Raw genomic sequence first — 21,494 nt, 5'->3', positions numbered from 1 at the left:
CGGGTAAGCGGCATCACTGTTATTGGTGGCTCTAATGTGCTGGAGCACTCGTTTGTGAACCTGCAGTTTCGTGCTCCCAACGTAACGCAGGCCACGAGCACTCCAGCACATACCGCATATTCGGTCTTGCAGTTAGAGCTTTTGTGATTTTAACTGGTTTGGGCTGAAATGGCGTTTGGTGTGTGTGTTGATACCATATTTGCAGGCTTTACAAGAGGCACATTTAATGAATCCCTTCCTGTTGTCGAGCCATGTTTTGGTAGATCTGATCACTGGCTGCTCTTAACTAGAGAACTACTCATGGGACTTGCTTTTCTGACCGCGATGCTAGGGGACTTGGGTCAATCCTTTTACTAGAACTGGGTCATTACATATTAAGGGCCAACTCTTGTTAATGATCTTACGTAATGTTTTATGCTGTGTATTATACGTTAGTATCGGTCGTGTAGGCTGATCTTGGCTATTACCTGTAGTGGCTTTATACCTCAGTGCATCCGACCTCTGTATTTTGTTAGCTTTAGTCATAGCTTTATCCAAAATATCTCTAGAATATCCCCTATCCAGGAATCTCTCTACACTCATGTTGTGCTTGTGTGCATGCCCTGTCTGAGCTACAGATTCTGCATATCCGCAGCATCTCCCCAAAGGGATGCTGTTGATTAAATGTGGCGGATGGTGGCTCTGTGCATGCAGGACTGTGTTACCGGATGTGGGTTTCCTATGGAGTCTTGTTTCCAATTTATTTCGTACAAAAACCTCCACATCCAGATAGAATATACTGCTCTTACTCATCTGGGCAGTGAATTTAAGATTTAAATGATTGATATTAAATTTTTCAATAATCTTGTGCCGCTTGTTCAGTACCTTTCCAAATTAAAAACAAATAGTCAATATACCTATACCAACATACAATCTGTGATTTTAGGGTTTTGCCATGTATTGCCATGAGGACCTGCTCCTCCCAGAGTCCCATATGTAAACAGGCATAACTTGGAGAGAAGCAAGCCCCCATGGCAATGCCCCTAACTTGTTGAAACCTGGTTTTGGAACAGGAAAAAGTTATTCTCCAAACAGGTAGAAATCCTCATCAAAATAATTGTTGTGCAAATGTCTATTCATAGGTCGTGTGCTCAAAGTGTTCCACAGCTTTCAAGCCGTCCTTGTGATGAATGCTTGTATATAATGAAGCTACATCTAAGGAAATTAACACATACCCTGGTTCCCATTTGACATGATTAATCTTGTTTAATAAATCCCCAGTATCCTGTACATACGAAGGCAATTTCTTTACATGATGATGTAAGAAGAAATCAACAAATTTGGATGCATTTTCCATAATGCTGCCCTGGGTAGAAATAATGGGTATACCCGGAGGTCTGCATGCATCCTTGTGAATTTTAGGTATGAAATAATCATGGGAATGATGGGATGTTCAATTTTTAAACTTAAATTCATTCAAAGTCCATAATCCTGCAGGCTTCCAGGCTCTCAATTTGGTATAAGTCATTCCAAGAAGATTTGACTGCTTGTATATCTCTGTGCTTGTAGCAGTCCCGATCGTTGAGGTAAGTGAGAGCCTCTTCCATGTACAGCTTGCGTGGCCAAAGGACCACGTTGCCCCCTTTATCAGATTGACGGATGACAATAGTCATCTGCTTGTATTTTTTTCATGAATTGAAAGTATACATGGTCTTGTTTAGTATACTTTTTGGGGGCACGTGAAGTTGAACAATGTAACTTTTTCAGTTCTGATATATTATCATGGAATGTCCTCATTATCACGCAGCATCATAGGGCAGAACGTGGATTTAATTTTGAAACAAGTTTGTGAACCACCCCCTGGTTGATTCATATCTTGACTCATTACACATCTCCATTATTTTCATCCTGAAGTTGTTGCATGGCCTTAAGGAAGTCCACATCCCCAGCTGTTAATATTTCTTCAATTTCCTGCACTGGCTGTATATTCGCCACTCTTTCCTTATCGTGGGTGCCTTGAATCAAATGGTGTTTGCGCAGTTTGAGTTTTCGTACAAATTTATAGATGTCAATACTGGTCTGGGCGTAATCAAATTTACTGGGAGGGCTAAAGGACAAACCCAACGTAAGCACACTCCGGTCATCATCACTCAACACGCAGTCAGTTAGATTAACTGTGAATTTGCTTCCTTTATTACTTGCGATTCCTTTTTTGTTTGTTTTTTGTTTTCGATGTAGGCACTGCTGTTTCTGCCGATCCCATCTTTTTTGATTGAGTCCTTGCTGACGCTTACATTTTGGGCACGCGGTCGTAATGATCTTATTCTGTCCTGCCTGACATCCAATTCCTGGGCAAGACTGGGTTTTGGAAACCCCTGTCTCCTCGCTATTGCCAGTTGCTCATTGTCTGATTCACTATCTACAGCAGAGCTCAGGTCCAAGAACGATACAGGTGTGGCACCACTAGTATTTGGTTGGACAAGATTAGAAACACTAGGTGTATTAGATGTTTTGACCGCATCGTACTTTTTAGCAAAGGTGAACACACGGCCCTGCTCATAGTCCGCCTTATCTCTTTGGAATTTGTACGCCTTGCGTTTCTTTATTATTTCCTCATCCCTCTGTAAACGTACCAACATATCCTCTCTGTATTTTTGGATCACAGGTGTATCTCCCAGCTTAACTATCTCCGCATTAGTTTCGTCAATTTTGACCTGTAGGGCTGTTCTATCACTTTCCGCATACTTCACCAGTAACACCACCAGTTTGCGCGATGATTCTAAGTTGCAGTCCGCCCATTCAGCCAGCATGCAGGGGTCTGGGTTTTCATAGCTAGGAGCGAGTAATATACGCAGCCAATCGGAATCCTTCCTACATCCAGATATCGACTCAAAGGTTTACATTCCCACCACTTGGCCTGTTCTGTTTTCATTAACTCTTGTTTTTTAAAAAGCTCTTTGGCACTGGGGTTTGTTGATTACGCGGTTTGTTCCTGCGTGTTAATAATAGTCTCCACTAGGAGAGTTATCAAAAAGTTCATCCGCTGCCGCCTCCCGGCTCCTTAGCGTATCGGCAGACATGGTGTGGAAGTGTGGGCAAAAATTCTGATCCGCGAGCCAGCGAACAGGACAATACCCTCACTCTGCTCGCTCACACTCCTTCGCCGGTCTCTAAGCTTGCTGTTACCTCTGGAGAAGCACTCCCATCACACGAGTCCTCCGACGCGGGCTCCGTTCGCTGCTCCTTCGGCAAATGCAATCCAGCTGACCGGGGGCTACTACGGCTGCTCATTTCCCAGGAGTATGTGTGGTTTCCGGCAACGCCTGAAACACTGCTTCCTGCCGTTCGGCCCCATTTAGAAGGAGGGATCTATCAATACCGTTGAGGCAGGTTCGGTATATTTATCTTCATTCCTCCGTCACCAACAGCATTTGCAAAGACTAAGATAGCCCCAAAATTCAGTGCACATTCGAAGTTTTATTATCAAACGCCCTGCACCATCGCCATTACGCGTTATAGCCTCGCAGAGGCCTTGATCGCATGATACGCCAACGGAAAGTTTTTTTATCCTTTTTAAAGTGCTAGTGCTCAAATGTGTTCAGACACTGCCACAAGAATTCATGGAAATAAACAACGTTGTCCTACAAGTGCAATATATCCCAATGCTAGTGCAGACTGTAACGCAATACAGTACAATAATAAGTATCATAGTGCAAAGAGCGCTAAACCCAATAGATATATAAATATTCATGGGTAAAAAATTATAGCATTAATAATATCATAAGCTAAAATATTATAACAGTAAATCCGATGGAATTAGCAGAATAGTTGCATGTCCAATCCTGACTATCAGAGTACATGGTTTAAGTTGTTGCATACATAGCTCCATCATTCGCAGCTCAATTCAGGCCTCAATACCGATTGATACTGCTAACAACTTAAGATGTTAATGACCAGGTTATTGCACCGTAAAGGACATGTATCATACAAGAAAATCCATGTGTGTAATATATATATATATAATTTTTTTTTTTTTTTTTTTTTTTTTTTTTTTACAATAGCAAAGCTGAAAAGCAACCCCATTCACAAACAAAAATGCTTTAACTTAAAGGCGAGACCTGTTGCATTTTCAATGCTTGTGTTCTCTGGCTGTGAATATGCTGCAACAATTCCTTGTATTGCTGACTGTCCTGCAAACAGCCCCTGTATTCTCCTGCATGCTTTTGTCGAATGTTAATTTAACTGGAGTGTGAACCCGGAATTATTTCAAGCAAGGCCAATCATCCAAGTGCTAAATAAACCGGCGGCTCACACATCCTCTTAAAAGGACCAGTTACCAAAATACGCGTGAACATACTTCACTCTGGGTTGATTAGTGTATCAATTGCTCAACTGTGCTCCGAAATACGAAGCCGTGCAGTCCTAAAAATAATTGCGATGCGCGTCCTGAACAGTTATATAAACTATCATACTAATGTCTACATAACTGACGCCCCTCACGAATAAATGTATGCAGGTACCTAAACATAATAAAATGCAAAATACGGAAACCTAAACCAAATGCTTAGACCTAGAACAGTGAGCTTAAGTCTGTATAACGATTCCTGAAACCCCAGTGTTCTGAAGTGATGTGATAGTTCAAATGCTCGATTGATGTGCATAAACATGTATATTCTGAATGATGCTGTGTAGAGGGGTGCAAGAGGAAGCACACAAATGTGAGTCGTTCATCCTGTGTGGCTACATGGTGTCAAGTTTTCTTAAGAAAATTTGTACGGGGGGGGGCTTTCTTCCCCTTACTGTAACAACCGCAACACTTGGAACACTCTTAAATTTTGGTTTTGTTTCAGATGTTGCTTTTGTGCTTGTTCCTAACTTTTATCTGCTTTTCCCACATACAATTTGCCTCATGGGCATTTTAGAGCGTATACCATATTTTTACTATTGCTATTTGCTGAATGCTTGTTTTATGATGTTGCCTTTCGTGGGATGTGCCACTGTTACCTGTTCTAGCAGTTTTGCTGTGTATGCAATTCAAACATCTTTGTGTTCCTCTGAAGACTATCTTGATTCTTTGTGGATGCATAAATATTTTACACATTGCTTCGAAGTTGAGCCTGTTTGCTCTGTGCCATTGAGCTCTTGTTGCAATTAGTTCTTGAGGTAGGTAGTCGCTGACTAAATCCAATTTCTACCAATAACTAAGTTCTGTTTTGCTCCCTTGAGTATATTGTTTGTCATAAGACAAAGTGCAATCCAAGCAGTTTTGTTAGAGGAATCAAACAACTTCGGCACAATCAGATCCTGTACTCTGGGGATACATATTTCGATGGAGTTGAAGACCCTTTATCAGTATTCAGGAAGGTTTTTGTTTTTTTATATAGTGCGAACTAGACCCGAGACATCCGGTATCAGAGCCCTTTACATGAGTACCAGTTTCGTTACAAGAAGACACTTTTTTTTTTTTTTTTGTTAGGCACTGGGAGATTAAGTGATTCTCCCAGAATCGCAGGATGTTGAGCTTCATTGCTGAGACTCGGACCTGGTTTCCCAGCTTAGAGGTCGACTGCTCTAGCCACAAGGCTGCATAAGATCAGGTGACAATTGTACTGTCAAGCCAGACCTAAAAGTGCAGTTGCGTGATTGAACACAACTGCAAACAAATGTATTACAATGTTCATCCTTTTGGTGGCTCGTGTTGATAAATCTCCTTAGTTCATGCAAATAACACAAGTAGCGTAAAAGAAACCTTCATTTAGAAGCAATAAATTTGTGAGTCAGGTGGATCTGCATTAAAGGTTGGTTAGTTTGTGTGCAACTCCACAAGCATGCATTCGAGGGTGGCACACTTGGTGCCAAGTTAGGTTGGAATGGTTTCATAGAGGAGAAATGCATGGATTACAGGGTGAATTGGCATTGTGTCTTTGATCATGAATATTTGTGAGCCAAGCTGATCTTTATTCAGGAAGGATGGCTACTAATTAAAATTCTATGAACTGCTTACTTTGGAGACACTAACCTCTCAGGATCTTCACTTATGTGCCAACTTCAAGACAAGCTAAAAGATCTCTTGCTCACAGAAGCCTGGGAAAAACATCTTCCAGTCTGCTTTCTAAAAACTTGCAGCGAAAAGGCTATCCGGGCTGGATGACCTGACAACGTTGAGCAAGCGTTAGCATGCTTGGGCAGTGATCAACTTGCACTCCTTGGATCCAGCAGAAATACATTGCCTGTATGTGACCACTGTGGCTCAAAGCTCGATTTGCAACTCTTCGATTGGGAGACTGGAAAGTGGGGTGGAGGGGGAGCAGCTCCCAGCATGGTGGTCATCTGCAGCTCAAAGCTCACCATGCCACCAATGCAGCCTGGACGTGCAAACTATTCACATTTTCTGCATCAACCTCACATTGCTTCATATTAGAACTCCTTGCATAAAGAGTTTGTCGGCTTGGGAGTTCGCCCTTGAAGTCAGGCTATAATTGCCTGCCTGAACCTAGTGAACTCCATTTTAAATGTAAAATCAATCTAATTCCTGCCGGCGGCAGTGACAAAACTAGGGCCTGCTTGTACAACTGACTACTTGGATTCCGGGCCCTGGACAGGCTTTAGCACGTTAGTTGCTGTCAAACATCTGAAGGCTGTTGCAACATGCAGACTATAATTACCAGCTTGAGCTGTCTAGGGCATTCCATTGCCCAGCAGTACTAAACTCATTTGAAGTAGTTCTGGGACGGAGTAGTGTGCATAATCATCCTGCACCTTCTGCTTGTTTGCCTAAATAGCACTATGTGAAGTCCAACACCTGAAGCCACCTGGACTGCTTGGCTGCTGCTCCTGCCCTTATTGACAAACTCTTTGCAGGAAAGCTTTGCCGTGCCTTATCACATTCTCTGAGGCGAACTTGTGTCTATCTGAACTGTTTAGCATTCAATATTTGCTGGTGCTGGATTAACATTGACACTGTTCTGGAGACCTTACACCTCCACCCTTTGTAGCCTAGAGGCCAATTTTAGTGTGGTATCCAGTTTAAAACAAAAAAAACCTATATATACATACTTGTGTTATATGGAGGATTTTAACTTTAACCTAGTTAAGGTTTAACTAATCTTTCTGCGGTTTCGGTGGTTCTTTTTATGATGAAGTTTCTTGTCATTTTTCACAATATATGCTCTTGTAAAGGTTTTAACTGTACAATAAATCCACAAATTAATATACATGTTTTAAGGATAATATACATGTTTTAAGGATTGCGTTGACTTTAGGGCTCTTCATTAGGTACCTCTTAATTTGAGCAATGCTAAGACTACGTGATGGTGATTCCCAGAGGGTGCTTTGCGTTCAGCTGCTACTGCTCCTCAAGCCATCCTGTGCTGGGGCAGTGACATGTTTATAGCTCTGGATTTGCAAACCCCATTGATCATTTTACTTCAACAACCATGGTTGTGTTTACATTGTGTTTATTTCTTTGTATTCTTAAATCTGTCATTTTAATGGCAAACCTACTAGATCTTGTATTTGCCCTTCAGAAGTCATCTGTTTTTATCCCTCTTCCTTCGTTATGTAGACCTGGGCGTGAATTTGAGACTGCTGGAGCAGTAGCATCCAAAGAGTGGCATTTATGTACAGTTACTTGTCATCTGCTGCATTTTAATGTTACACTAATACTAATTACATTGACACTGGACTGAAATTCGAAGAAACAACCTATCCTCTTCTTTATTTTCTGTATTTACACGTCTTGCATTGAGAACTGATTCTGGATAGAAAAATAGTCTGGGATGACCCTTTTGAAATTTAAGGTTATGCTTTTCTTGCTTCTAGTAAATTCAATTTTAAATTCTCTTTATGCTCCTTGGTGAGCAAGGTAGATCCTTAAATTGTGGAATTTGGTATGTTGCAATTGAAGGAGCACCCAGAAAAATTAAAATACCCCCCCCCCCCTCCACTTTGAAATAAAAGCTAAAAGCTTGACTGACACCAAGAAGGCAAGTGAGTCCACCCCTTCCTAGAAGAACTTCCTTGTTTTTTTCCATTTATCCATTCATTTTCACCTAGCCATCCACACAACTACCATTTCACCTTTACATTGTCCTCTATTTGCCCCCCCAACCCTCCCCATCTATCATTACATTTATCATTTCATCCAACCATTCTGCCGTCCATTCACCCAAGCTGCCATCCAGAAGGAGAATCCAGTGGGACGGAATCCGAATTGGACAAACACAGGCTTGCTCCAGGACAGCTGGAAACCAAGCCTGCTCTTGTTGGCGGCGCTGCTGCGTCCACACTGGGATCATCTAGAATGGGGGGGTAAAGGCATGGCACAGGTAGGGTGTCCGGACCTGAAGAAAAGAATACGTGGGTTGGGCTTGTGGATCTGGATGCAAGCTGAAGAAAGTTAGACCTTTCTGTCTCTTCTTAAGCGCCAACTTCTATTGGAAAAGGACCCCCAAAGGCAATTCAGTGCATAAAACACTCGCAGATGGAGCCTCCAGTTGCTGAAATCCTAATGATATCGGGACTGCCAATCTGCAACAGCATCCAAGAGGAGAATCTGTTCTGTGTAACTGAGGCCTTTTTGGAAATGCCAAATGTTGTATCTCTAAAGCGCCTGAAAAGGCAGGGGACTGGGGAAAAATGGCCTGGACCGATGAGGCCAACAAGCTCTCCACTCAAGCTGTCAACCTCAAGGATACAGCCCGCTTGCTCAGACAATCTCCATTTGTTTTCTTGATTTGTAAATTTTGGGTAGGGAGCATTTTTTTGTTTGTTAGGACCAGGTTCAGCCTCCTGGTTATGAGCTCTGGGCAGAAGAGCTGCAGTCCTCCTCCTGTAGAGGATATGGGGCTGAGAAATTGGGTGACTTGCTGTAGTCCTGCTCTTGACAGGGAACTGGCCAGCCTCTCAATCAGCAGTATGTGGACCTCGTAGGACCTCCTAGGGGATTTCCCACTGGCTTTAGTCGAAGCAAGCATGACCACCTTGCCACACGCAGAGGATGGATAGGCAGCCAATTCTGCTGCTCAGCATGCCCACATAGATGTCTCTTTAGGGGTTCAATGGCTTTCACCAGAGCTATTTACTGAATGCTTCACACCAATGTCCAGAGCGTCTACCAGGTCTTGCTCCAGAGACAGCCTGGTCCTCGTAATAACCCCCTTCGTAGCATTCAGCCATATTCTGAACATCTGCGTAGGAGGGTATAAGACCAAAGGGCAGAGTAGGAAATCAATCCGCAATCGGGAGCAATCTCGGAGTACAGAGTTAAAACCCCCGCAACAAACCAACAATGTACTATGACTTCATGGAGGGAGGACCTGTTAAACTCTAGGCAGAGCCTATGGTTATTTTCCAACCCTGTGCCTAAACCAAAGGCCACAGGACATAATTTGGAGCCATACACTTGCGGGTCAGAGACAAGAGGTTATAAAAGTCTCACTCATTCGATTTGAAGCCTTTGTTTGGAGGCAGCAAAATGGCAGCCACGCATGCACGTTGGCCACCCAACCGTGAATATAGAAACCACCGCTGAACAAGGATGAATGCGCTCAATGCAAATTACCCTAGCCCTGTAAGCAAAACAATGTAATGAGCACGTAAATTAGCGTGTAAGGAAACACATTGCATAAAACAATACACCATCAATTAAAAGGCACTAAAACCACACAAGGAATAGGAGTAATATACTTAGCTGGCTGCAAAGCACCAAAGATTAAGCTCAAGTTAAGCTGAGTGGTTTTATAGGGCTGGGTGTCTATGGTTGTTCAGGTGACTAGATGGAGTCATGGGAAATGGAGTTTTAATAAACTTTATTGTGTTTGGCTGCTGTTTTGAAGTAGTAATAAAAGTATAGCAAGCAGGCTGTAAATTACAGGGAATGTCTCCATAGGATAGGTGAGTATGCAAAGAGGAGAGCAAGTACCCCTATGTATGATTCGTGGTGCCCTCGCACACCCTTGCGAGTGTATAGCATCATTAGGCAAATTGCTCCTCGTGGGGGTGGCGCTGCAGTCCCTCACGGGCCCTGTTCAGGGGCTCTCTGGCGGAGATCTTTTCAGGAATTGCCGCATTTGTGTATGAGGGTATGTGGGTGATAGTGAGTGCAAGATAAAAATGAGCCAGGAGGGCCTACATTTATTCAGAGGTCCCCTGGTTCAGAGTAAAAAATTCACGGGGATGGAGATGCACCGTAGTGCCGGTTTGAGAGGGGAAACAAGACCAAATAAGAGTCCCACTTCTCTCAAGCTGTGTAGTGTATTATCTAGAGTGTTTGGAAAAGGGTCGACATGTTTCGCGCTGTGAGGTGGTCCCTAGTGGATCCAAGAGCGCTTCATCAGGACCATATAGAAAACTGAAAAAAGGGGAATCGGGGAAAGACACCCTATATTCCCATACATAATCTATAGTCAGGTGCGCTTGATGAGTAATGTCTTGGGACACATTATTATACGCAAGTCCTGTCCAAAGCCTAAAAGGAGACAAAAATAAGGGGGGGGGGGGGGGGGGGGGACAAGAACAAAAGACAAACATAGTAACATATCAAATCTATATGGTACTAGTTTACAAAAATGGATTGACGAGCGCACAATTATGTGCCCAAGTACCGTGTGCATGAAAAATTCACGTGCACGTTAAAAAAAATAATAATAATTTTGCCCCTATGCTACCACTACTTTGCGGCGGCATAGGACACTGTCAAACTATGATCACAACTGCACCCTCTAGCATTTGCGTGTGTTCACCTGCAGCACCAGCATCGTGACGCATGACCATAGGGGAGTGTGCATGTCCACTGAATTTTTCATGCACACGGTACTTGGGCACAATTGTGCGCTCGTCAATCCATTTTTGTAAACGAGTACCATATAGATTTGTTACTATGTTTCTTGTCTTTTGTTCTTGTTTCTCTTCCCCCCCCCCCCCCCTATTTTTGTCTCCTTTTAGGCTTCGGACAGGACTTGCGTATAATAATGTGTCCCAAGACATTGTCAAGTGCACCTGACTATAGGTTATGTATGGGAATATAGGGTGTCTTTGCCTGATTCCCCTTTTTTCAGTTTTCTATATGGTCCTGATGAAGCGCTCTTGGATCCACTAGGGACCACCTCACAGCGCGGAACATGTCGACCCTTTTCTAAACACTCTAGATATACACTACACGGGTTGAGAGAAGTGGGACTCCATTTGGTCTTGTTTCCCCTCACAAAGTGGCACTACGGTGCATCTCCATCCCGGTGAATTTTTTACTCTGAACCAGGGGACCTCTGAATAAATTATTTAGGCCCTCCTGGCTCATTTTTAACTTGCACTCACTATCACCCTCATACCCTCATACACAAATGCAGCAACTCCTGAAAAGATCTCCGCCAGAGAGCCCCTGAACAGGGCCTGTGAGGGACTGCAGCGCCACCCCCACGAGGAGCAATTTGCCCAATGATGCTATACACTCGCAAGGGTGTGTGAGGGCACCACGAATCATACAAATGAGTACTTTCTCTCCTCTTTGCATACTATGGCGACATTCCCTGTAATTTACAGCCTATCTGCTTGCTGTATTCCCTTTTCTTTGAAGGAACTGATACCATCCATTGTGGTCATGTACTACTTTTAGGAGCGTTGGTTCAGGACCTTTTTCTAATTCGCTCCTTGTCCCCCTCTGATCTTTTATTTGGTAATAAAAGTATAGTCTGAACCTCCAGTCCTGACATAATCAGATTTTCTTTATATTAAGTGAATATGTGGACCAGCTGTTGTGTTTGAACCTCAAACTGTTGAATGCCTCTTTCGTTATTCATAATGTGTACGTCGATGCCCATAACCACCTGTTTGAGTCAAATATATTTTCCTTATTTCTCTATAGATGTCTGATATAGTTACACCGTAGGGAAGATGTATGAGAGGTATATATCTAAGAACATAATCTGTAACAGAACCCATTACACTAATATCATACTGACCAAACGAGTTGTAGATATATGTATGATTAAAACCTATGCAATGAATCTGCACAAACCAAATCGAGCTCTAGATACAGGTCTAACCTCGATCAATCGCACACTACAAAATGCCCGCCATGGTTTTTTGACTGAATAACATGGAAATGGTGGACCAGTTTAAAATGTTAGATGGCACAATCGTATACTACATAGCAACCTGAAACTGTATAAGTTAGGACAAATAAGAGGTCAAAATTTAATACGAATAGAATTGAGGGTCCCATATGCAGAGTAGGTTAACTGTCCAGCATTCTCACACTTTAAAATGGCCGCTTCCTTCCCTAAAAAATAGGATGCTATGGAAGTCCTGTAGCTACAGGTGTAAGTAGTTAAGTGTGATGTCATAACCCTGCGACAATGGGTGCAAGAGCTATAAAAGAGGCCAGGCCCAACTCCAATGTTAATCACTTGACTGCAGGATAGTGACACGGACTGTTTCGCACTCTATATTCATAGGTGAGTGACCCACAATGCGTAAAGGGGTATTTTTAGCCTTCATAAGATATAACAAATAACCTGGGAATCTGCATCTAGATTTTAACAGTAAATTTAAATTTGGTGTTTAGTTTAACACTTGACACTTAAAGTGAGGAGAACATAGTTTAGAGAGTATAATATAACCTACTTTCTCAAAGGTAGGTGAAGACATGGTAGTTTTGCAAGGGATTAACAGCAGCCAATACTGTTACTCTATCATGAGTATAGATCATGGTATCCAGATAACAATGATCTGTCGGTATGAATTTTTTGGTAATTGAAATATATCCAAGACAAAGACTCGTAAAATTTTGTTAAACGAATTATTACAAATTGTTTTAAACTAGTCAATCGTAGATATTTGGGGTCGTCTCACTCTTTGGGGACTGCAGACTCCACATACAAATACTTGAATTTAAAAACGCCTGGCATGTGAGGTAAGTTTAAAACTCATCGGGCTGTTGCTACACTTATTATTTTCAAGAGGTGGTTCCAATAAGAATAATGGGTGTATTTTTCTAGGCAAAAGGTTGTCCAGCGATCTAATTTCCTGGATTCTGCCAATTAATATATTCTACGAATCTCACAAATTGATTAAGGTGAGAATTCGCAATAAACTAGAAATAATAGGGTACACAACCACAATGGGCAGTTTGTAAGCCAATCTTATTTTCTCACTTTACAATGAACTGAACTTTTTTTTTTTTTAAATAAAGGGGACCATCAACAGTCCAAGTCTGCAAAGAAATGGTGGATTATACAGGTGGGCAGATGTTTGTTTTTCAATGAGGTTTGCTTCATTAATATTTTAGCGAAACCAGAGACTAAGTGACCGACTAATGTGTAACCATTTTTTGGTCTCGCCTGAGCCAGCGCTTAGTTTTAGTAAGCGGGTTTTGGAAGTGCTAACCTAGTGGCTTTTTTCAGACCTCCAGCTTGCATTCGCGATGTCGTGCACGCTTACAGCTGCTATCCGGGTTTCTAGCATTCCTTTCCTCGCATGGCCGGCTTTCCTTCCCCTCTCTCACCACCTCCTCCCCTTCCCTTACTGCACGGAAGATAGGTTTTGTTTCTAATCTTAGACCGCTTTCATTCTCTGCCTCTGCTTATTACTTTCACGGCGCCGCAATATAATGCTGCTCTGGTCTGTCTCATTCTCTCACGCTATCTCGTTCTGCCTCAGATCAGACTCTTCTTTTCGAGGTCTCTCGTAAAGTCTCTGGTGTAACTCGCTCACATCTGTCTCACTTGTTTATTTAATTGCGCGCCACACAACTCCCGGCCGGGTCGCGCTTTTTTTAATCCAGAATGTCGCGCTATCAGTTTTAAATGTGCTCCCTTCCCCACCACTCCATCCCGTGCTTCACCGACGTGAGGCGGGCGCTATCTTGAAGCAATCCGGTCTCCTACAGTTAATAACGGCACCTGCGCAGCTCAACCATCTCCTTTTTCAATTCACTTACATATATTACAGTTCCTCCTTTGTTCCCCCTAAGTCCCCCATCTATGCCCTTTGTGTGGCTTTGTTTTAATCTGAGCGTCGCGCTATCGCTTTTAAATGCGCTCTGTACCTCTCCTCCTTCCCCCGACTGCACGGCAGGCACTGTCTTAAAGTCCATCTGGTCACATGCCTACCCTCCCCATCATCTTCTGTATACTCTCAAGCCCACTATCAGAGGGACTCTGAACATTTACAACCTGTGCTGTTAACATTTCCTCTCTAAATCGAAGGGCAAACATGGACCTGTTTACCAGACGCATGGGAGGGTCGAGCAGCATTTCAGTGCTCTTATATTACAATGTGAAGTGGAATAACGAACACCTCCGTTGTCACTTGTGTGAAGGCTGCATTGAAGCTGTCGGCAACAAAGTGGTGTGCTTTCCCTGCAGCCACTGACTAGGCTAGACGCGATTGTTGAAAGGTCAATGTAAAGTTGTGCACACACACCCGGTAAAGTTAACCCCCGCCAACTCTTAAAGTAAATATTGTAGGGCAGAACAGCCTAAAGGAGGCACATTAGCCTGTACAGTGGGCGGTTCAACTAGAATTCCCAGACATAGTACACAGCCCTTTCCTTTTCAAACCGAGGGTAGGGCCAAAAGATCGGAGCTGTGAGTAGAAGTACTTTAACCTTCCTTGGCTCCCCTTTTAAACCTCCCTCACCATTCTCTAATCTCCAGTGGCAGCTTATGTGCCTTTAAAAATTTATTTTGTTGATTGGGAATTGTGGTATCCTCGCAGCTCACAAAACCTCATTCTGCCCGCCCTCCCCACCTTTAGAGACAAATTGCAGTCCGATTAAGGTCTGAACACTTTCAGTGTGCAAAGCGGGAGATGCTCACTTCGTTCTATGCGTGCATAACTTTTCACATGGAAGGAAAAGCTGCTCATTTTTGCCCTACTTGCTTTATGTACCATTAGCAATTTCTTTGGTGCTGCTCCTTGATTTGTCATTTCCTGATTTAGCAAGGGTTCTGTTAAGTAGAGTTGCAAATCACCCATCCTTTGTATAGCTCATCAACTGCCCCATGACTTCAGGTTACACTGTAGTTGATCAACTCACTTTATTCACTGGCTGCCCGCACTACGAGAGCATTTTGTTTGATCACATGTGCACAGGAGCATGAGAAGGAGTACACTTCAGTGCATGTGCTGGCATGTTAGCGCTCTGGCCTGCTCCTTTATTTTGTATATTTTCCCACTCTTTTGCCACATTGCAGGTTTGCAAAATAAGCAAACACAAGCATTGGCATAGCCAATAGGTCTCGCCTTTGGGACCTTATAAGTGTTTAGACATGCAACAGTTGATGTTGTTGCACCAAGGATATTGTACTGCATAACTAAATACTTATAAGGTTCCAAAGGCAAGACCTATTGGCTATGCCAATGCTTGTTTTGTAGAGCTATTTACGATGTATTACACTGAAAAGAAAACCCATAATTTACTAACACAGGTTTTTAAATAAATTCAGAGTATACAGGTGGGAGGACCAATTCAGGGTTCACTTGTAAAACTTTTTTGCAAAAAATGGACTGAGAAAAGGTTATGATTTTGGTGTTATCATACCCTTTCAGGAGCAGTAACAGTGTCCTCAAGGTAGTTAAAGACGACAAATGGGAAATTGATTCCCCCTGATAGCCAAATATGGTAATCTAGAGGCTACAGAGTCAAGTCCAAAGGTATGTCGAGTTAATATTAAATATGGATTACAATCTGGTTCTGCTGTTCCAGCTAGTGTGGAGTCTTGTACATCTGGTTAACTTCAAAGTGTTATCTAGTCTACAGACTATATAATGCCCCATAGCAGCAAACAAACTAACGCATCTGTATGTACTACTTGGTAAAGAAAAGCCTACTTCGGCTCATTATCCAAACTTTGTTCTCAAAAAAGCAAACAAATGCATCTGCATAGAAGTTTTGATTGTTGGCACTTCACCAGATGTTTCCTCTACATAATGGAAATAGTGTGGTCTATTTTATAAAATAAACTTTCACATCCCAGAATGCAGTAAACACTGTTCTTTTCTTTGTTTTAAATCTCCTTGTTTTCCATTAATGTAAGAACATTCGAAAATGAGAGCACTGGCCTAGAAAGTTTTTCAATGTGATCACAAGCAGAACATTAAAAATACATACTTATGATATATCTGGCCTCATGTTACCAGCCTACTGGTGGTAGACCCAAAAAGTTAACTGGGAGGGGGCACCGGAAGGGTGGAGGGATGGGGGCAGTCCTTGCGGCCATAGCGTTAGGGGTTTGGGTTGCAGATAGCCAAGAATATTGGAGTTTTTATTTTGTGGCTGTTAAAAGGAGGGACCTTTTTTGTGCTGTTTGACTTTGGGAGGGGGTGGGCGACAGTTTAGCGCTGGGAATGAGCTCTACATCCATTGTCCTTTTTCAGTAGTGGGGTCTTTGCTCTTTGGTGCTTACTTCCAGGTGAGGTTGGCTGCATTGCCATAGAGTACTATAAGGGGGCACAAGTTCACAGACCTGCTCTAGTTTCTGGTGTCTTTTCTGGATGGATCTAATAAAGGAAAAAAGAAATGTTAGATCCCTTGAGAGCCATAGTGATAGCTTGGTGTTTCTACTGTCTTTGTTGCCCAGACAACTGCTTCTCTGCTGACTGCTTAGTGTTTATTTGCTTCAGCAGCAAGGAACCTTCTCAGAACTAATCAACTTGCCATTAAGATCTAAAGTTATCTAATTTGTATTAGATCCTATGTGAATTTATTGAGTCTTTAAAGTAGCACTGCTATACTTTACTCCGTTTCAGCATTAAGTAGTCCATATTGAATGTGTTGGATGCTTCCTAGTTTACTACTTCTGTATAATATGCGGTTACTGCTGTTCTATTTTGCTTTGTAAAAAGTAGATGTATGTTTCCAGATGTGAAAGCACTGTCTCAAATAGGATTTCTTCCCTTTTCTCAGTAGGTCAGAAGCCTGTTTCTAAAAGGGGAGAGTGGGATGGACAAAATGAAAATTGGGGAACGGAGATTAAAGTTGAAAGGACTGAACGGAGAACTGCCTTCAGAGAATTCAGACCCAATGAAATGGAAGGAGCGGTGGAATTCACAGCAGAGAAGTATGTAATCTGCCAGGTGTCTTTAACTCTTATGTTTGAGAAGTGTTTCACTATTTTTCAACTTAATTTTCACCACTGTACCTTGCACTGTTCCAGCAAGTAAAATTTCAGATGTCTTAAGTATTTTAAATAATGCAATGATTTCACATGCTGTAACTTGTGTAATATCCAAAGTTATAGCTAGTGCATGGAGAAAGGGTGAGTTGCAGTTAATGTAGTGTGGTGACAAGACAGTGTAAGAAGGTGCACACATCATATTAATTAAAAGGTGGTATGCATGTATAAATGTGAGTTATAAGCATGACTTAAGTTATTTAAGTGGCACCTAAATGATCTATTTTACACACTAACTTTAGAATTTCTAATGTCTGTATTTGTTTAGTATACAAACCCACCTTTTAGCTTTTTCCTAACTATTCCTTAACCTTTGTTTAGGCTGGGCGGGGGGGATATATTTTTGTGGGCTATCGAACATTAATGTAGCAGAACCAGCGAGGTATGAGTGAGGGTGGACTGCACCACCATTAGGAACACCAATATTTCGCATTGGTAATTGATTTAATATCTGTAATTGCTCTTAATGTATGTGTCGACTGATGAATTGACTGCTGCTTGTTGCGAACTTGCTCACACCCAGAGGCCCATTTGTGATCTCGCTATTTCCCCCCCCCCCCCCCCCCCCCCCCAAGATTCATCGAATTACAAATATGCCTCTTATTTGCTGTGTCCATCTTGCTAATGGACAAATATTGTGCCTCCCCTAGAGGGTTGATCTCCTGGTGTGTACTTAAATTTGGCTGCTTTCTAACTAAATATGGTATCCAGTCATTAGTCAGTCGCATGCAGCCTCTTGTTGTCATTGCTCTTTCTGAACCAAGATTCATATCCAGTTCCCCCTGTCTCACCAACCTGTACCATAACATCTGATGGCCCAGACCGACATCCCTCTGCTTAAGGGGTGTCCCAGACTTCAAAAATAGACCATGCCAGTCTTGGTCTATTCTCTTTCCAAAGCTACTTTATCAGCACTCATTCCTCAAGCCTTTGCTTACTAATCGAATTATGTCTGTTGTATGCAGTGATTGCTTCAGGGCCCACGTCTGCACTGGTTTAGCCACTTCATTTCTGATTATTTCATTTGCCTTTTTTCTTGGCCATCTTCAATAGTTGCACGATTCGGACTTCTTCCTCACATAGCAGTTCATTCCTTACGTTGCCAACTTGTACTCTGCTATCGTGTATCCTTCAGTTTCTAGAGGGATGACTTGCATTCATGCTTGATTCTGTTGGTGGTTACTGCATGGTTTCCTTTTGGATCACTTGTCGTCTTGATATGGTTCTATGAGGTCTTGACCGATGGGGGTTCTGATGGGTCCTTCTGTTTGTGCTAGGGGTGGTTAGTACCACTCTCCGACTCTGTTCCATGGGCTCTAGGGGTTTTCTAAGAGACTTGCCCTGTCGAGTCACTTAATTTTGCCACTTATAGAAGTTTGCAGTCCAACTGCGTTGCATGCAGTTCACATTTTTCTGTGCTTTTGTACTTGTTAAGTGTAATTGGCAAACCGCATAACTCCTATTTTGTCTTGTTTAAGGTGAGTAAGGCTGAGGCTATTATCCTGGTCAGTGTAATTTAAGTTTGGCAATGATCACTTTGGGTGGCGCACATGTCAGTTTAGCATTAAGGCATGGTGCGCCTGCTCCACTACAAACCAAACTGACCATTCTTTAGGTACCCATGATTGGTCCTGTTAGCAAGAAAAGCTCATTTAGCGCCCTCAGTCCCTACTAGGATTCCACAACTCTTATGTCCTTTCTTCTTGAGCATCCTTCTTCCATGTCTGCCATTCATAGATTTGACCGCCATATGGGTTGTTCTAGTTCAGTCATGATTGTCTTCTTCCTCGGATAATCTTTCTTCAGCTGTCGTGACTTCCTGTTACCTCTTCATCCTCTGCCCTATGTCCTGTAGAAATGATGACCATTTTACTGTATCAGCCTGGTTTTGTCGCCAATAAAGGCTTGATTGGCTATTAGTCTACTCGCTGAACAGTCTACTGGTGCCATATTAGAAGATAAGGAGTGGGTTTGCATATTTTACCTGTAATTGTCTATTTTAACTTGTATGTTTGCAGCTTCCCTAATGTACAGCCCACCTGATCAAGGCTGGGGATGGCAGTCTACGTTGCCCTTCTAATATATTTACATCAGTTTGCTGATGGATAACCTAGTTGCAGATTTGGAAGGGAGAGTAGATCCCCTGGCTTCCTGGTTTAGTCTCAGTTGTTTGGGGTGGGTGGGGGTGGAGGGACTTTCCCCAGAGTCACTAAAGGATAACTTGAACACACCCCCATAGTTGCCGGTTTGCTGCCATTGTGCACTGGCGATTTTACTACTTTCTGTGCTCTAGGGCATTGTCTTGCGGACTCCTCTGCAGGCCCACCTGGCTGGTGAGGCACTTCACACCCCCTATCCCCCGGTTGCTACACTTGGCTCCTCATTGCAGACTATTTTAGTGGCATAGCCATGCCCTACTTGGCAAGTAAGTCTTTACTTTTTAGGCCTGGCCTGTAGAGCGCTTTAGTTGTCTTGCTTGCCTCCTGTTTAAAAAAACACATACATGCCTATAAAGGGACTACGTTTTGATCTGTAGTTTTGACTTTATTAAGAACCACCTTTGGCAAATCAATCCTATGAAAAACAAAGGATTAAAATAGCAAAAAGGTGCCTCCCCCTCCCTTGCTTGCAGGTCATTTGAAGCAGTTGCTTCTGACTTGAGCTGGACCTCTAACAAGTGGAAGTGCATCCTCGTGAGAATGTCCATGCTTTTGCATTTGATTTGTGAGGGACATCTAGTAATGTGGGGTGCTGCAGCTCAAGTAAGTATGTGAATGCTTTTGCATTTTGCTTTTGAAGGGCACCTAGTAACGGTGGATTTGCAGCTCTATTGAATAATTTCAGTGTTTGGCTTGTGAGGGACACCTAGTAAAGACTACTCGAACTGCAGATTCTCAAGACTGTGCTTTTGCATTGGACTTGAAAGGGTCTTGGGGAACATCAGCTCTCGGCAGAAACTTTGAAGATTTAACATTTGATTTGAGGGACACCTTGTAGCAACTTAAGGACTTGCAGGTTTGAAAATATATTTTCAAACCTTATATCTTTTTCTGGCTTTGATTTTTGCTGCTTCCTACCACTTCCCACAGCTTGAGACAAATTGCATTTTATTGGGGATTTATAGTGCCACTCAGTTTTCCAACAATTTGGTATAAGGCACTTGACTCGACTAGTGATTGTTACAACCTATTTATACTAGGTTGTCTTTGCAAGTGTTTTGTAGTAATCAACTCATTTATTGAAAATCGTAATATTGATTCAGCTGCATACACCAGATTTGCCATATATACTTAGCCTATTGAAATCGGACATGCTATCAAAATAGCCAAAGTGGATGTCAATTATATGCTGAATCCAAACCACCTCAATTTTGTGAAGGACATTTGAAGTGGTTACATCTTAATCAAGAGGGACATTTAGGCATGCATTTAACGGTTTGTTGCAGTACGTACGTTGCCGGTGCAAGCAGTGTCGGAAGTATGAACAGGAGTGCATTGAGCAGTTTAGAAGGCAAACTGATGGCATGTACACCTGACCTGCTTTAAGTGCTGCTTCACTGATCTGTGTATGTAATGCCCATAAACAGCATTCACGAGACTGAAGGAGTGGTGCATGTACACACCTTGGCATGTGGTGGTAGAGCTGTGTTGTGGTATGAGTAAGTGTGCCCACGTAGAGCTATTACCTTTGGTGCTGGCAAGTTTGAGCCTGATTTTCACTTGGTGTATGTCACTGAGGGAGTGATATTCGCATCCATAAGAATGATGGCAGACATACCGCATGTCAATGTTAGCAGATGTGTACAGCAAGTTGCAGCTGCACGTCTGCAGCTACCCCGAGTAGGAATTGAAGGGGTGCTGCTCATTCATAGTAACGAGCTGCACTTATAAGCAGTGGACACGAAGCTCCACTTTTAACAAACATAGCAGCAGCCAGGTGAATGCACGTGTGACTCTTAATCAGTCGGAGCCTGATCTTCGGTGTAGTAAACAAATAATTGCTGTTGAACAGTGACCCAGCTAAATGGGGCACTGTTAGATTTTTAATTCATTAAACTATTGTACAATATGGCTATTGATCGAAGGCTTTGTGGTGGAAGAGAATTGCACACGTGTGCATATGAGATTTATATTTTGGTGTGGGTGTCCGACAAGAGTGGAGAACTGCGTTTAGAAAGTTTTTTTTCGGCATGATAAAATTTCTACCCCAGTCTTGAGCAGAGCTGTTGTACACTGGTATCATAGAAAGGAAGCTTTTCATGGTGATGTGACTGCTAATGTGAACAGTCTCCTTGAGTGGACCATTCCTTACACGGTCTATGGATATAGAATTTTAGGTTGG

At 42.6% G+C, this 21,494-nt stretch overlaps 1 protein-coding gene across 2 annotated transcripts in view; it reads left to right on the top strand.

Moving 5' to 3' along the window:
* The window catches only part of HABP4 (hyaluronan binding protein 4), a 155,453-nt gene that overhangs the window by 17,195 nt on the left and 116,764 nt on the right, over positions 1-21,494 (top strand). Inside the window, exon 2 of one of the 2 annotated variants that reach the window (XM_085632882.1) lies at positions 16,886-17,039. In XM_085632882.1, the coding sequence (XP_085489008.1) occupies positions 16,886-17,039 (154 nt within the window). The remainder of the gene's footprint in view (positions 1-16,885; positions 17,040-21,494) is intronic. The other variant, XM_085632884.1, reaches the window with a different exon arrangement.

Source organism: Triturus cristatus, chromosome 2_1, assembly GCF_964204655.1.
Source record: "Triturus cristatus chromosome 2_1, aTriCri1.1, whole genome shotgun sequence".
Classification (NCBI taxonomy): domain Eukaryota; kingdom Metazoa; phylum Chordata; class Amphibia; order Caudata; family Salamandridae; genus Triturus; species Triturus cristatus.
This window is presented reverse-complemented; position numbering and strand designations above follow the sequence as displayed.